The sequence below is a fragment of the Malurus melanocephalus genome, unplaced genomic scaffold (assembly GCF_030028575.1).
Source record: "Malurus melanocephalus ecotype Western Australia unplaced genomic scaffold, MMel_1.1 scaffold_801, whole genome shotgun sequence".
Classification (NCBI taxonomy): domain Eukaryota; kingdom Metazoa; phylum Chordata; class Aves; order Passeriformes; family Maluridae; genus Malurus; species Malurus melanocephalus.
In genome coordinates, this window is record NW_026624033.1 from 159,347 (window position 1) to 173,914 (window position 14,568).

Here is a 14,568-nt window from a genome sequence, read left to right on the forward strand (position 1 = left end):
CGGTGCGGCGGGGCCGGGAGCGGGGGGCGCGGGCGGCGGCAGCCCCGAGAAGAGCCACAGCGCGCAGGAGCACAAGGAGCAGGGGAACCGGCTCTTCGGCGGCCGCAAGTACCCCGAGGCCGCCGCCTGCTACGGCCGCGCCATCGTGAGTCCCAGCGGCGCCCCCGGTCCGCGCGGGACCGGCCCCCGGGACGGGAACACCGGGGAGGGGACACCCCGCACCCCCGTCCCCAGGGGCTTGGCGTGGGTAACCCCGGGACGGGACACACCAGCCTCCCCCTGGGCTTGGCCTGGGTGCCCTCCGGCCTTGATGGCCCCAGGCTGRCACCTCCCTTAGCCTGGACCCTCCCGGACCTGGCCCGGCTAACCGTGGGATGGGATCCCCGGGGATGGGACACTCCCGCCACACGCCTGGCCGTGACACCCGAAACATGGGCCTCCCCCAGCCTGGACACCACCCTAGCCCTGGCCTGGGTACCAACGGGATGGAACCTCCTTGGTCTGGACACTGTTTTTGCTCAGGCCTGGCCAAGATACCCCTGAGATGGGACACTTAATCTGGACACTGTCCCCTCACTGGGCCTAGCCCCTCCTAAGGGYGGCTGGACACACCTCTGGGCCTGGATCTCCTCTTCTGGGTCTGGACTACCACCCCCAGGCCAGGCCTAGGCACCCCCCTCTGCCCTGGCCCTCTCTCTGGACTTGGACACCCACAGCCCATGCTGTCTCCTGCCCAACTCCAAGCTGGACTGCCCTATAGCCACCCCCAGAGTGGGCTGTCGCACCTAAACCCCTGAGCCTGTCGCCCCTAAACCCTCCCTGTCCCCAGGCTGTGCTGGTTAGGGCAGACCCACCCTGGGTTCCTCCAGTTCCCCCAGCCAGGCCATGGTATTGAGGGGACGGTCCCCTCTGTGGGCAGGGACATTGGCTGCCCTATGGGGACCAGCCCCAGCCTGTCCCCAATCCATCCCAGCGCCTCCCCACGGAGTGCACACCCCCGCTGGCACTCCTGGCTCTCCCTGCCCAGGGTGACAGCGCTGCGCCGCTGGCTCACCGAGTCACCCGGCTGTCACCCGGCTGTCACCCGGCCGCCAGCGCGTCCCGGCCCTGCTGCCACGACCAACATGGGCCTGTCCCCGCAGAACCGGAACCCCTTGGTGGCCGTGTACTACACCAACCGGGCGCTGTGCTATCTGAAGATGCAGCAGCACGACAAGGCGCTGGCCGACTGCAAGCGGGCTCTGGAGCTGGAYGGGCAGTCCGTGAAGGCTCACTTCTTCCTGGGCCAGTGCCAGATGGAGATGGAAAACTACGACGAGGCCATCGCCAACCTGCAGAGAGGTGAGCGGGCACGCTGCCATYGTCCTCTGCTCCCGTCTGCTGGGAAAGGGCCAGGGATGGAGACGRGGATGCTGCCACTGGCTCTGAGGTGCCCTTTCTCTCCTCAGCCTACAACCTGGCCAAGGAGCAGCGGCTGAATTTTGGGGACGACATCCCCAGCGCRCTGCGCATCGCCAAGAAGAAGCGCTGGAACAGCATTGAGGAGAAGCGGATCAACCAGGAGAATGAGCTGCACTCCCACCTGACCAAGCTGATCATGGCCGAGAAGGAGAGGTAACGGGGCACCTGGAAAGGCCTTTTTAAGGCCACCAGGCTGTCACAGCTCTGCGTGAGGTGCCTCTGCAGAGCCCTGCAGCTGAGACAGCAGGGAAGGGAGCGGCAGTGCTCCCCCATCCTCCTGATCTCCCACTCTGTCCTAGGGAGCTGGCCGAGTGCCGAAAGACTCAGCAGGAGGAAAACACGGACGAGAGCCGGAGCCGTGTTCAGCTGGCCAGCATCGAGGCCAAACACGTGAGTGGTGGGGCTGGAGCTTCTTCATCCCCATCCTCATGTTCTGCTGCAGCCAGGGAAGCTGCAGGGCTGCAGCTGTCCAGGTGAAGGCCGGGAGACCTTGGGACACAGCACAGCTTCTCAGCCTTCATTCTGTGGCTCGAGCCACCGTTTCAGGGCTGTTGTGTTCTCCCATGATGGCTTCCCCTGCTCTGTCACCTCTTGTCCCAGCCTGGCAGAGGTGACGGCTGCTGTGCCTGTTGTTCCCYGAGGGAACACAAGTGGCTTTCAGCCACCTGTGGGTCTGGGTTTTGGGGATTAATCCCAGATAAAAATAGCCCCATGAAGGAAGGTTATTTTTAAGYTGGATCACTCCTGCTAGGTTCAGCCAAGAGCTGCACAGGCAGAGGGGCTGCCACAGCGCCCATGGGTGCRGGGCTTTGGGGCTATCCCTGGGGACCTGTAGCCCTTGCACACCAGGGAACCCTGGTTCCTGAAGGGAACTCAAGGGCTTCTCTTTCAGGACAAATACCTGGCAGACATGGACGAGCTCTTCTCCCAAGTGGATGAGAAGAGGAAGGTGAGGGTGCCCCAACCTGTGCTCCTATAAATCTGCTGCGTTCCCTGCTTCCCCCATCTGAGCCAGCCCCACCTTCCAGCCCACTTTCCTGACCCAGCTGTGCCTCTCTTGAGCCAGAAGCGGGACATCCCCGACTACCTGTGTGGGAAGATCAGTTTTGAGCTGATGAGAGAGCCCTGCATCACGCCCAGCGGGATCACCTACGACAGGAAGGACATTGAGGAGCATCTCCAGGTACTGCCAGGCCAGGGGCAGGGGGGTTTCCCAGGACCTTGCCCAAAGTCCTCKTCTGCCTGGGTGGGAAGGYATCTCTTTGCTCAGCTCAGGGTTCYRCAGGCTCCTTGGGTTTGATCACGGTTGCCTGCCCAGGCAGCTCCCGGCGGAGCAGGTGCTGCCAGGCCCTGCCCARAGCGGAGGCGGCTCTTGGCAGGGGTCTTGCATCTTCACCTGCCCTCATCCTGCTGGGAGGCACCTCCGAGGGGGCTCTCCCTCTTGCCCTGGGCAGGTGCCCGGATACCGGGGCAGATGCCACACGGTGCTGGCCCCGCAGCCACCCGCGCCCCAGGGCTGCACCGGGACACGTGGAGTAACCGGTTCCCCTGCGCCTCCTCCCTCGCAGCGCGTGGGTCATTTTGACCCGGTGACGCGGAGTCCCCTGACCCAGGACCAGCTGATCCCCAACCTCGCCATGAAGGAGGTGATAGACGCGTTCATCTCGGAGAACGGCTGGGTGGAGGATTACTGAGGGGCCAGGGGCAGCGCTGGCCCGCCCGGGCGCCCTGGCACAGCTGGCTCTCCCTGGGCTGGCACCATGCCTTACTCGCTCTCCGGCTGTTCCCCATGCGCCCCAGCTGCCCCAGGCCTGGCGCTGGGCGAGGGCACCTCACCATGACCCCTTCCTGAGGAGCCACAGCAGCCGGGCGGGCACTACAGCTCCCTGGCTCCCCTCTCCAGCTCCAAGTCCTGCCTGGGGGTTGGAAGGCTGGCTCCTCGGCAGTGGCCTCACCATCATGTTCATCACCCCTCAGCCAGGGCAGCCACAGTCCCCAAAGAGCACGTCCCGCTCCAGGGATTGCCACAGGGAGCTTGCCKGGATGAGCACCTGCAGCCCCATCCTTCCCTGTGTTTATAGTTGTTACCTCTTCCTTGCACCTCCTGCCTGGCCAGGGCTGGGTCCTCCTCCCAGTAAACAGCCACTTGCTGGGATGCTGACTCACCCTCTGGCTTTTCCTGGGACACAACTACCCCAGGGCTGGAAGGGGCTGGTTCCCACCTCCCCTTCCCCACTGGGACCGTGGTTCCCTGAGAACAACCACCCGGGTTCAAGTTCTTGTTCCTTTTAATGAAATCCCTTAAAAACCCCACAAAAAATAACCAACAGATTTGCATCCAACTGAGATTCCAGCGTTTCGGTTGGCCGATGGCCTGCCTTGGCTTTTGAGCGCCCTCTGGAAGTTTGCCAATGTCCATTAAAAAAAAACATATATATATATATATATAAAAAGAATAAAAAAAAATTCAGCAATAAACATGGAAAAGGATCTGGAGTGGTTCACAGCAGCCATTTCTGGGGAGATCCTGGCTTGGGAATTGGTGCCATCCCATGGGGAGCGGGTTTGCTCCAGGGATGTAGCAACACACCATGTGCTTCAGTGAAACAACTTTAATCCATGGGGGAGGGAGAAGATAAAATCCAGAACTTTCTCAGGCCATTGGTCCCAACACCAGTTGCCTTTCCCTGAGGGTGGCAGGAGCTGGAGCTCCTGCCCTGGCTGGGATGATGGTGACTTTGTCCCTTGCAGCCCTAGCCCAGGAAGGTGGAGATGAAGACACTGGTGTCCAGGTTGAGTGTGGCATGCCACCAGCGGTCRGGGAAGTACAGGACCTGTGGGAGGCAGCAGGGGGGTCCCATGGCTCTGGCTGGGATGCCTGGGGTCCCGTCCAGCCCCTGGACTCACCTCCCCAGGGCGCAGGGTGCACTCCAGCGGGCGCTGGGCCGGCGGCAGGGTGGGATAYGTGTGCTGGAGCCAGGCCAGCGTTGTCTCATTGGGGTGGAAGTGTGGGTGTTTATCCGGCGGGTACAGAAACCAGCGCTGGAAAACACCGGGGCACATCCCCTCTCAATTCCCCTGCAGCCCCTCGGGCTCAGCCCCAGGGGTGCTTCCCCTTGGTCAGGGACACCCGTTAGGGCCTTGTTTCTTCTCCCCCTCCCCAAATCCTTCCCTCATGGCTCAGTTCTCACCTTCCTACCGAAAATCACCTCAGAGAAACCAGGGCCATGCCAGTGGAAGGGAACACCGGAGCCTGAGCCTGCAGTGGGAGCGGGGGGTTGGTGCTGCGGAGAGCCCCCAGTCCTGCCCCGATCCCATCCCACACCCACCTGCAATCCCAAAGCTGTAGGCGGGGCTGGTGCCCGGGATGCGGAAGGGAGGGGGCACATAGTGCTGGAAGAGGGGGCCCCACTCGGTGAAGTTGTTGTCCCCGAAGAAGTAGAGGGTGTCTGGGGGGATAAGGGAGGCTGAGCCCGGTGAGGGGACGGGGCTGTGGAGGGGTGGGACAGCGCTACCCACCGCTGCCCAGCCGGGCCGGGTCCTGCGGCTTCAGCAGATGGTCCACGTACTCCTGGAACGGCACATCCACTGCGGGAACGGCGGGGATGAGCGGGGAGAACGGGAGGGATGAGCGGGGGAAGCGGCACSCCCGCGGCCGGGCACGGCTCCGCGCTCACCTTTGCGGTACGAGTACGTGTTGGCCGTGCTGAGCCGCACCGGGAGGGGCCCGAAGGCCGCCAGCAGCTTCTCCCGGGTGCAGAGGGCTCGGAACGCCTGCGGGAAGGAGCGCAGGGGGCCGGGATGCTGCCGCCGCTCCCGGGCCGCCCGGAAACCTCTGTCAGCTCCTGGCACTCACCGAGTTGTCCGTGACGCCACCGAGGATCACCGGCCGGGAGAAGGCGAACCTGGTGGGAGCATCCAGCGGGCTCTCGCAGGGGACCGGCACYGACCCATACCCGGGACACCGAGACCGAACCGACCCACACCGGGACAGGCTCTAAACCACCCCCAGGGCACCGGGATCGGTCCCATCCACCTTCCTTCAGGTGCTCCCCGGGACCCCAGGGTCTGCCCTCCCAATCCCTCCCGCCCTTCCCCTTTTGCCCGCCCGATGGGTGCACCGGGAGTCTCCGGGAGCCGTGTGTCGGTTCCGCGGCCGCCGGGGCTGTGCCGGGTCCCCCCCGTACCGCTGCAGGAAGAGGGAGTAGGTGACGGAGGCATCGGCTCGCTCCACCGTGCAGCGCGGCTCCTCCGGCACCGTGCCCGCCAGCCTGCAACGGGAGGCTCCGCTTAGCCCCCGTGCCGGCATGGGAACCAGTGCCGAGGCAGCCACCCCCGCCCTCACCAGCCACCGCCCGGCAGGTCGGTGCAGGCGCCGGGCCGGACCCAGCCCAGCGGCAGCAGCAGCAGCGGGAACAACCGAGCCGCCATCGAGACGGGCACCGGGGACTACGATTCCCGGCATGCAGCGCGAACACACGAGCCACACAGCCATTGGCTGGGCGCGTCGCTACGGGTCCCGGTAAGAGCCATTGCTCAAAGGGGGCCGTACCCACGGCTTGCGGCAAAGGGGGACAGCAGTGTAAGGTTCCGAGGGTACCGGGAGCCCCGTCAGGGAGAAGGTCCGGGGCCCGTCCCGGGGGCCACTGCATCCAGGGGAAGCAAAGACAGGAGTCATGGCTCGATGCAACTGCTGGTTTGTTTTAATCCATTAAAAAACGGCTAGGCAGGGGATGCACCCCCAGCCCTTATTTACACAAATAAATACAGGGGGAGGGGCGAGGGTGTCAGGCAGGACACGCTGCCTGCCCTGGCCGTCCCGTGCTCCACCCCACTGCCAACTCCCCCGTGGGTCCGGGGCTCAAGTGTTCTCTCAGGGGGCTCAGCTCTACTCGCCCCGCGGGGCTCARGTGTACTCGCAGAGGTGGCCGCAGCCGGCAGGGCAGTGGGAGCTGGTCTCCAGCCACTTCATGATGTGCTGCAGGTGGCCGCCGTGGCTGCAGCCCTGGCACCAGACGAAGAGCCCCTTCACCACGTGGTGACACACGGCACACATGCTGGCACACTGCCGACACCTGCACCGGGAGATTCGGGTGAGTGTGGGCACGGAGAGCCCTCAGGGGGGCAAAAGGAGGGAACAGGGGCACCCGCCCCATCCTCCTGCCCCCGCAGCCTCTCTGGGCACCCTCACCTGTCGCAGATCCAGCCCCTGTTGCTCATGGGCCGCTTGCAGTTGCTGCAGTTGACGTGGAGGGTGGTGGAAGCTTGGTTGAGGCAGTTGATGGCACGGCAGGTGCTCAGCTTGATCACCTCATTGGAGATGTTCCAGAGCTGGAAGCGCTGCAGCAGGTCGATGTAGGATGTGTACCAGTGCTCCTGGGGACAGCCACAGACAGCTGAGCCTCCGCATTCACCCTGGAACCCCCTCAGGACCCCAGCCCTGCTTCCCAAAGGCAAGATCTCCCGGGACGCTCAGCCTGGAGAAAAGGATGCTCAAGGGGGATCTTCTCACTCTACAACTCCCTGACAGGAGGRTGGAGCCAGGGGAGGGCTGGGCTCTGCTCCCATCGAACAGAGACAGGACAAGAGGAAATGGTCTCAAGCTGGGCCAGGAGAGGTTTAGGTTGGATTTGGGGAAATGGAAATTYTTCTTCATGGAAAGAGYGGTCAAGCAWTGGCATAGTTGCCCAGGGCAGTGGTAGAATCACCCTCCCTGGGAGATTTAAAAGSCATATTGATGTGGCACTTGGGGSCATGGTTTAGTGGTGACTTTGACAGTGCTGGGGAAATGGTTGCACTCAATGATCTCATTTCTTASCGTTTGCAGCCTAAAGGATTTTGTGATTCTACAACCCCTGCAGTGGGAGAACAGCTCTACAACGCTGGGGAACAACATCCTTCCCTAAATCAAGAGGCCAAGGTCACTTCCCCATCCTGGCCCTACAGACCCCACCTSAAGTCTCTGCCAGGACTGGTGGCAGGGCAGGTCCTGGAGCTGGAGCTGCTCAGCCCAGCTTAGCACCAGCCTGACAGGGGCTGGAGAAGAGAATGCCCACAGTCCAGGTAGGAACCCATCCCATGGGTGGACCCCGTCTGGGTCCCACCAAGGCATCCCCCTGCACCCCACAGGCTCTACCTGCATCTGCTCATCGATCTCCTTGCGGATGCGCTCTCCCAGCACGATGAGCACAGACACGGCYGTCTGCACATCCCCCTGCTCAGCGTAGAACAGCAGCGTGTCCCGCACGATGGGGTTGAAGAAGTCRGAGGGCAGGCGGTTCTCGTAGAGCGAGTGGGAGATGGAGATCAGCGAGAAGGACTCCACAGGGGTCAGCGACACYGTCTCGGCCTCATTGCCGCTTACGTGAGGCGAGTCAGCCTTGTCCTGCAGGTGGTCCAAGGCCGAAGGGTTGTCCACGATTTCATGGCGCAGCGGGAAGGCTTCCTGGGGAAGGCTGTATTCCTGCTCTTCGGCTGCGAGAAGAGAGCAGCAATGAACAGGAGAAGATCCAGCTGGGACAGGCAACACCTCCTAGCAGCAGCTGTGCGCTCACCATGTGGGTTCTCGTGGTCCATCATGTACAGGTCATCCTCATCTGCCTCCACATCCCCCAGCAGATAATCTGCAGGGACATCACTGCCCTCTGTCTCCTCGTTGTCTGCATGCCCAGGGAAAGAGAAATCAGCTCATCACACTGTTGGACCCACCTCCCAGTGTTGTGCCCCAGTGTGCCAGGTTGTGCCCAAACCACACAGCTTAGGTCCCATCACAGCCACACTCCTGGTGCCCACAGCCACCACTATCACTGGTCACAGGGCTAAATTGTCCTTATGCTGTGTCCTGGGGCCCAGTGTCCTTTACCTGGGGCTCCGGCAGGCCCAGCCACCCCAATTTACAGGATAAATGCACCAGTTTATCCCATACATTCAGGTGAGGAGGGAAGAGCTGTGAGACTGGGACTATGCCCRCCCAGGAGCATTACCCTCATTGTTGATCAGGGTGGAGGAGGAATCCATGAGGATGTTTTCTGTGCGGCTTTCTCCTTTGCTGCGGTCCAGTCTGGACTCACTACCCAGCCCAGCAGGGATATCCTTCAGGTTAAAGCTGGGAAAAAAGACAGATTTGGTCAGAGGAGTATAAAGTTTCTATTCCAGCCAGCAAACAGTCAGGATACAGGTGTCCAGTTGCAATTTGAATGGTGAAATGAGATACAGTGAAAGCCCTATATGGGCAGAACTCGCCACTGTGTGACTTAAAAATAGACACATTGTGACTGTGATCACAGCCCTTSCTCCAAGCCTGGTGAAACTGCACATGCACTGCAAAGGTCTCCCTGAGGAATGTCAGCGCCGAGCAGAATCCTGATTCTATCTCCTTCCCCTCAGAAGCAGGTGAGCAGGACTTGCCTCACTCCAAGGTGCCTGGCTGATTGTTATGCATCACCACRCTTGGCCTTCAGTGAGATGGAAAAGGGATGGGGTTGGAGCAGAGCCAGGGTTGGAGCACCCCAGGCTGCTGCCTGCCACGTCTCAGACAGCGGCACAGCCACCCAGCTGGAGGCAGAGCTTGGTCAAGGACAGTGCTTGTTTCTTTTGGTGTTATTTGAGGATCTGTCACTCTCTGTGGGAACCCGGCTCTGCGAGGTCTGACAGCTAATTTGGAGTCTTCACCCCTCACGTTTATGTCATTGAGAAGAGGAAAAACAAGTTTTCCTGCTTCATCGGCCCACGATGAGCTCTCCATGCCAGCAAGCTGCTGGCAGAGCAGGGCTGTACTCTCCCTTGAAAAGGCTTCAGAAGAAAGTCTCTGCACACCAGCAGCTCCAGTTCCAGYCATGAGACACCTTCTTCATCCCCAGCCCTTGGTCACCCTCATGGCCCTGGGCACTGCTGAGGCCTCACCTCCAATCCTGGGGTCAGTTTTGGGGTCCTCATGACAGGAAAGAYATTGAGGGGCTGGAGCATGTCCAGAGAAGGGAACAGAGCTGRGGAAGGGGCTGGAGCCCCAGGAGCAGCTGAGGGAGCTGGGAAGGGTTTCAGCCTGGAGCAAAGGAGGCTCTGGGGGGACCTTGTGGCTCTGCACAACTCTGACAGGAGGGGCAGCCAGGGGGGAATCGGGCTCTGCTGCCAGGGAACAGAGACAGGAGGAGAGGGAACAGCCTCAAGTTGTGCCAGAGGAGATTTGGATTGGGTATTAAGGAAAATTTCTTCATGGGGAAGGTGGTCAGGCACTGGCACAGCTGCCCAGGGCAGTGGTGGAGTCCCCATCCCTGGAGATGTTCACAATCATGTATTTGTRGTGCTTAGGGACATGGGTTAGAGGTGGCCTTGGCATTGCTGCTGGGGAATGGTCTCACAGGGCKTTTCCAGCCTTAACCATTCTGTGATTTCTGAATTCAGTAACTGCAGAGCTGGTCCCAGCCCCTTGCCCTACCACGGCCAAGCTTTGGTTGAAAATGGAAGGGATGAGCATGTGAGACTGCGCAGCTCAAGGCCAGGCTGAGCACTCACTTCTCACACCACCACTGGGAAATGGCTGCATTCAAACAATGCCAACCCGCAAACCAGCATGGCCTGAGGCTGAGGGAGAGCCGTCCCTGCTTGCTTCCCATGTCTGGGACAGATTAGGTATTAGGGAGAAATCCCTYCCTGTGAGGGTGGGGAGGCCCTGGCACAGATTGCCCAGAGAAGCTGTGGCTGCCCCTGGATCCCTGGCAGTGTCCAAGGCCAGGCTGGACGGGGTTTGGAGCAGCCTGGGACAGTGGAAGGTGTCCCTGCCCATGGCAGGGGTTGGAATGAGATGAACTTTAATGTCCCTTCCAACCCAAACCATTCTGGTATCCCATGATACGGCTCCATAACCCCATCCCAGCCAGGGAGCCATTTCCTCTCTCCCATTCATGGAGTTATCCAGCCATCTCATCACCCCCTGCAGCTCCCACACCTCATACCTGTTCATGAGTGGGAGGGCGGCGCTGCCTTTCCCCATGCTGTGGTTGAGGTTGGTGGATGACACGGTGCCCAGGCTGGAGTAGATAATCCTCAGCATCGTCCACGTCTGAGCCACCTGCGTGGAAAACAATCCCTGTCAGACCTTTCCAGGCTACAACCCTCCTGCAGCACCACCCATCCCACAGCTCACCTGGTTGCGGTCCAGCCCCTTGGCCACCTTGGCGTTATGGTCACAGAGCTCGGCCAGCGGCCGGCCGGCCAGCGCATACTGCTTGGCTGTGTGCACGAACCAGTCCATGCTGCCGCTCTCCATGTCTGTCTCGAACACGCTGAGGGCGCTGGAGGATGAGATGTACTCAAACTGCTCCGTGGGGTCCAGCTTGCGCTTGAAGAAGATGGGGTGGCGCCGGTCCCCGATGTAGGGCTTGCGGTTGGAGTCGGAGGAGATGAGGCTCTCCTTGGCGGCGAAGGCCAGGTCTCCGTAGAGGCTGTAGCACAGCCCCTCGGGGTTGGCCCGGTCGATGGGCTGGCTGGCRTCCTTGAAGATGTGCTGGTAAAGGGTACTGTCCTTGGAGCCAGACAGGAGGAAATAAGGGTCGTGGAGGTGCCGCCACACGATGCCCGTGGTGACGTCCTTGTGCTCCTCGAACATGGCCGAGGGGATGAAGGGACGGCGCACATCCCACACGTAGATGTTGTGGTCCACCATCATGGAGCAGGTGGCGATGTGGTGCTTGCACTCGGGGCGCCACTTCACCCGCGCCACCGAGGCGATGGTCTGCACGCAGTAGATCTCCTTGGCCCGCGTCGTGTTCATGTCCCACACCTTCACCATCTTGTCCCGGCCGCCCGTGGCCAGCCAGCCCCTGCAGAAGGGTGGATCAGTGTTCACCTCTCTGTTCTCACCATGGCACAGAAACGCTCACAGCACACATGTGACCATGTCCACACCTGCTCCTCGGGGGAAGCAGCTGGGCTGCAATCCCATCCTCCCGTGTGCTCCTGACACCTCTGCTCTCCAACATCCAGGTCAGACAACACCCTCCTTCCTGCCCCCATTTATGGCCCTGTGCCTTTAGAGCCACATCCCAGTCAGGGCAGCTCCCTCTGGTTCTGCTTTCCACTCACCAGGCACAGCAGAGAAGAAAAAGGCCACTTGGAACGTATTCCAGTGCCTCTCTAAGATCATGAGCAGTGGCACTACTGCCTGGCAAGGAGCGAGGAGGGACCTGCACACCATGACAGGTTCTTCCAGACCCTTCCCAGAAATCTCCTGGGAAAGGCAGGAGGGAAACATGCCTGAACACAAGCAAATTGTGTCCCAGAGCAGTCAAGAAATGCSTTCCTCAAACTGAACACTGGAGCAAGAGGCTGCTGTCACACTTGTTATACCCAACCACAAGCAACCCAGTGCCTCAAACCCCACTAATTTATCAAAAAACAAACCCCAAACACTCCTACATCACCTCAAATACTCACAGCAATAATTGCTCCAATCTTTCAGCCACATCCCAGCCACCCAAGGGGACAGGGTATCACAGACCATACTTTCCCCCACAAAATCCCAATCCTGTTTTTAGGGCCTCCCTTGTCCTGCAAGGCTGGGTGGCTGGCAGGTCCTGGCCCCACACTCACCTGTCCTCTGGGTGCCAGTCRCAGCAGAAGACGGGCCCATTGTGGGCCGTGAACATCCTCTCATAGCGGTCRGGCCGGCGGATGTCCCACAGCTGCACATTCCCGTTCTCGAAGGTGGCAGCAAAGGTAAAATAGTCCCGGATGCTGAACTGGACATCACGGACACTCTCTGACTGGCCTGGGAGGRGACACAGGTTGAGAGATCCAGCAAAGCTGAAAACCTCATTGGAAGAGACATGGAGGTCCCCAGTGCAGAGAGAAGGGGCAGCAGGGAGTGCTGTGACCATCTTCACGTCCAGCACAGACCCAGCTACTGCTGAGAGGTAAAAAAGGCACCAAAAATGCCTCTGAGCTCCTTCTTTCCCTGCTTTGWACATCACACTGAGCAGGCCCTCCTCCTGGGCAAGAGGAAGGGCAAAGCCCCCATCCTCCGCCTCTCCTGAGGATAAGGGGACAAACAAGGAAAGGACAAAGTCCCCAGTCCCTGCCACTTCTGAGAATAAGGGGACAAGTAAGGAAAAAACAAAGCTCCCAGTCTCCCAATCCCTGCCACTTCTGAAGGTAAGGGGCCAAGCAATAAAAGGGCAAGGTGCCCAAACTCTGCTTCCCCACAGGAAAATGGGATAATAACCACCACATTCATACCAGAGAAGGTGCTGACAGAGTCCTTCTTGCGCAGRTCAAAGCACTTCATGTAGCCATCCTGGGAGCCGCTGAGCAGCATGTACACCTCGGTGGGGTGGAAGCACACCTTGTTGACCGTGCGCTTGTGCTCCGTGAACAGCTGGTCCTGCTTGTTGCGGGACGGCTTGCCCAGGTTCCAGGTGACCACCACGCCRTTGGTGGCGGCGGTGGCCAGCAGGTTCTCATCCATCTGGTGCCACACCACGTCGGCACAGCTGAAGTTCAGGGARGGTTTGCGGCCCACGCGGAGATTCAGCTTCTCCACAAACTGCTCCTCCTCAATGGAGTAGATCTTGAAGATGTTGCGGCCAGCCACCACCACCTGGGCGGCGTCCCGGCACACGCTGATGGCGTTGGCAGGGGCGTCCAGATGGCAGAACATGGTGCGGCCRGTCAGCGCGTTGCCCCCCAGGGCGGTGGTGACCCTGGCCATCTTCTCCATGGCTGTCCTCGAGGTGCTGTCCCCTCTCCAGCAGGCCGCCTGCAAACTCACACGGCCACCCTGCTCCACCTCAGCCAGAGCTGGGCAGGGACAGGCTGGACTCCCGTGGCTCCTGCCGGGCCTTGGTGGCTCCAACCGTGGCTTTTTGTGGCTGCATCAACAGTCAGTGGAGGTGAGAGGCCMCAGAGCTGCCTGTGGGGAGGGAGATACAGCCCCACTCCCGGTTCTCCTCCTGTCACCTTCTGTGGCTTGCACTCAGGGAGTTCCTGAAAACCTACTCTGAGTTCCTTCTTCCCKCCTCGGCCACACCCTCAGATGTTTAGGTGGTGAGAGCGGCTCTTGCTGATAAAATAGGTCAAGTACAACGCTGTGGCTGAGATGAGCAGCGTCCGCAGCACGAGGTGGGGTGAAATGAGGCCACAGTCACCTCTGGAACCCCAAAGCCTGCAAGAACCAGGGGATGACCCTCCTTCTCTAGCCCAGGGAGCCCAGGAGCTACTCCAGGCTGCCTAGAGGGGTTACAGGGTGCCACGGGCTGTGTCCTCCGGAGCCAGGCAGRGCTCCTGCCACAGCACTGCCCTCTGCCGCCCCTCTACCCTTCYCTTAAATCCCCGCCAGTTCCCACAGATCCCTCATACCTCACATTCCCACCCCCTGAGGCCCCTTCCCACTCTCAGAGCACCCTTAKGGCCCCCACCCACCCCGAGGCCACTCAGAACTTCCCAGCCCCTCATACCCCACGCTCCCGCCCCCTCAGAGGCCTCTCCTGACCTGCAGCCCTTTCATATCCCACATCCCCCTTCTCCTGACCCGCAGCCTCTCCAGGACCCCTCAGCCCCCTCACACCCCACACTCGCCCTCTGCAAGGCCCTCCCCTGACCCAGAGAGCCTTCAGAGCCCACTCCATCCCTTCGAAGCCCCCTCAGCATTCCCTCAGAGCCCCCTCCCATCCTATACCGTCCACACGGCTCCTTCCCACCCCTCAGAGCCCCCAGGGCCCCTCACAACCATTTCCCGCCTCCACCGAGCCCCCTGCCGCCGCCACCCGGGCCCGGACCCCCCCGTGCGAGGCCTCTGTGCCCGGTGACGTGCCCGGTGCCGTACCCGGTGCCGGTTCGCCCGCCGGTAGCTCGGGCCGAGCAGGCCCCACCGCCGCCGCCACGGAACTGCCGCCAAGCCAAGCCCCCTTCCGCCGCCGGAACCCGCCCTCTGCCACCGGCCGCGCCCCCTGCCGATGGCGGGCCCGGCTCCCTCCGCCACACCGCGCCCCCTCACGGTACCAGCCCCGCCCCTGTCTCCAGACCACGCCCCCTCACGGTACCAGCCCCGCCCCTGTCTCCAGGCCACGCCCCCTCACGGTACCAGCCCCGCCCCTGTCTCCAGACCACGCCCCC

At 61.2% G+C, this 14,568-nt stretch overlaps 3 protein-coding genes across 4 annotated transcripts; 1 reads left to right on the forward strand and 2 right to left on the reverse strand.

The window, feature by feature from the left end:
* Position 1: 1 nt before the first annotated feature.
* Positions 2–3,936, forward strand: STUB1 (STIP1 homology and U-box containing protein 1; the record flags this gene model as incomplete). Its single annotated transcript, XM_057385241.1, has 7 exons — positions 2–145; positions 1,143–1,341; positions 1,449–1,614; positions 1,761–1,851; positions 2,354–2,410; positions 2,528–2,644; positions 3,030–3,936. Coding segments are annotated over 7 exons (900 nt in total), but the record flags the coding sequence as incomplete, so codon positions are not given.
* Positions 3,937–4,058: 122 nt separating this feature from the next.
* On the reverse strand, positions 4,059–5,923 carry JMJD8 (jumonji domain containing 8). Of its 2 annotated transcripts, XM_057385232.1 has the most exons (9): positions 5,807–5,922; positions 5,649–5,732; positions 5,318–5,366; positions 5,139–5,235; positions 4,981–5,049; positions 4,791–4,910; positions 4,653–4,720; positions 4,369–4,503; positions 4,059–4,295 (listed from the first exon to the last, which is right to left on the reverse strand). In XM_057385232.1, exons 1-9 carry the CDS (start codon positions 5,890–5,892, stop codon positions 4,215–4,217), a joined length of 789 nt encoding a protein of 262 aa, XP_057241215.1. In that variant the 5' UTR covers positions 5,893–5,922; the 3' UTR covers positions 4,059–4,214. The 2 variants fall into 2 exon arrangements, with proteins under 2 accessions (XP_057241215.1, XP_057241216.1); XM_057385233.1 differs by lacking the exon at positions 4,791–4,910 and having other exon boundaries at positions 5,807–5,923.
* Positions 5,924–6,115: 192 nt separating this feature from the next.
* Positions 6,116–14,365, reverse strand: WDR24 (WD repeat domain 24). Its single transcript, XM_057385230.1, has 10 exons — positions 14,279–14,365; positions 12,694–13,618; positions 12,049–12,226; positions 10,604–11,279; positions 10,413–10,528; positions 8,445–8,566; positions 8,016–8,120; positions 7,598–7,935; positions 6,653–6,837; positions 6,116–6,536 (listed from the first exon to the last, which is right to left on the reverse strand). The coding sequence occupies exons 2-10, from the start codon at positions 13,172–13,174 to the stop codon at positions 6,368–6,370; spliced, it is 2,370 nt and encodes a 789-aa protein (XP_057241213.1). The 5' UTR covers positions 13,175–13,618; positions 14,279–14,365; the 3' UTR covers positions 6,116–6,367.
* Between the last annotated feature and the right edge of the window lie 203 nt (positions 14,366–14,568).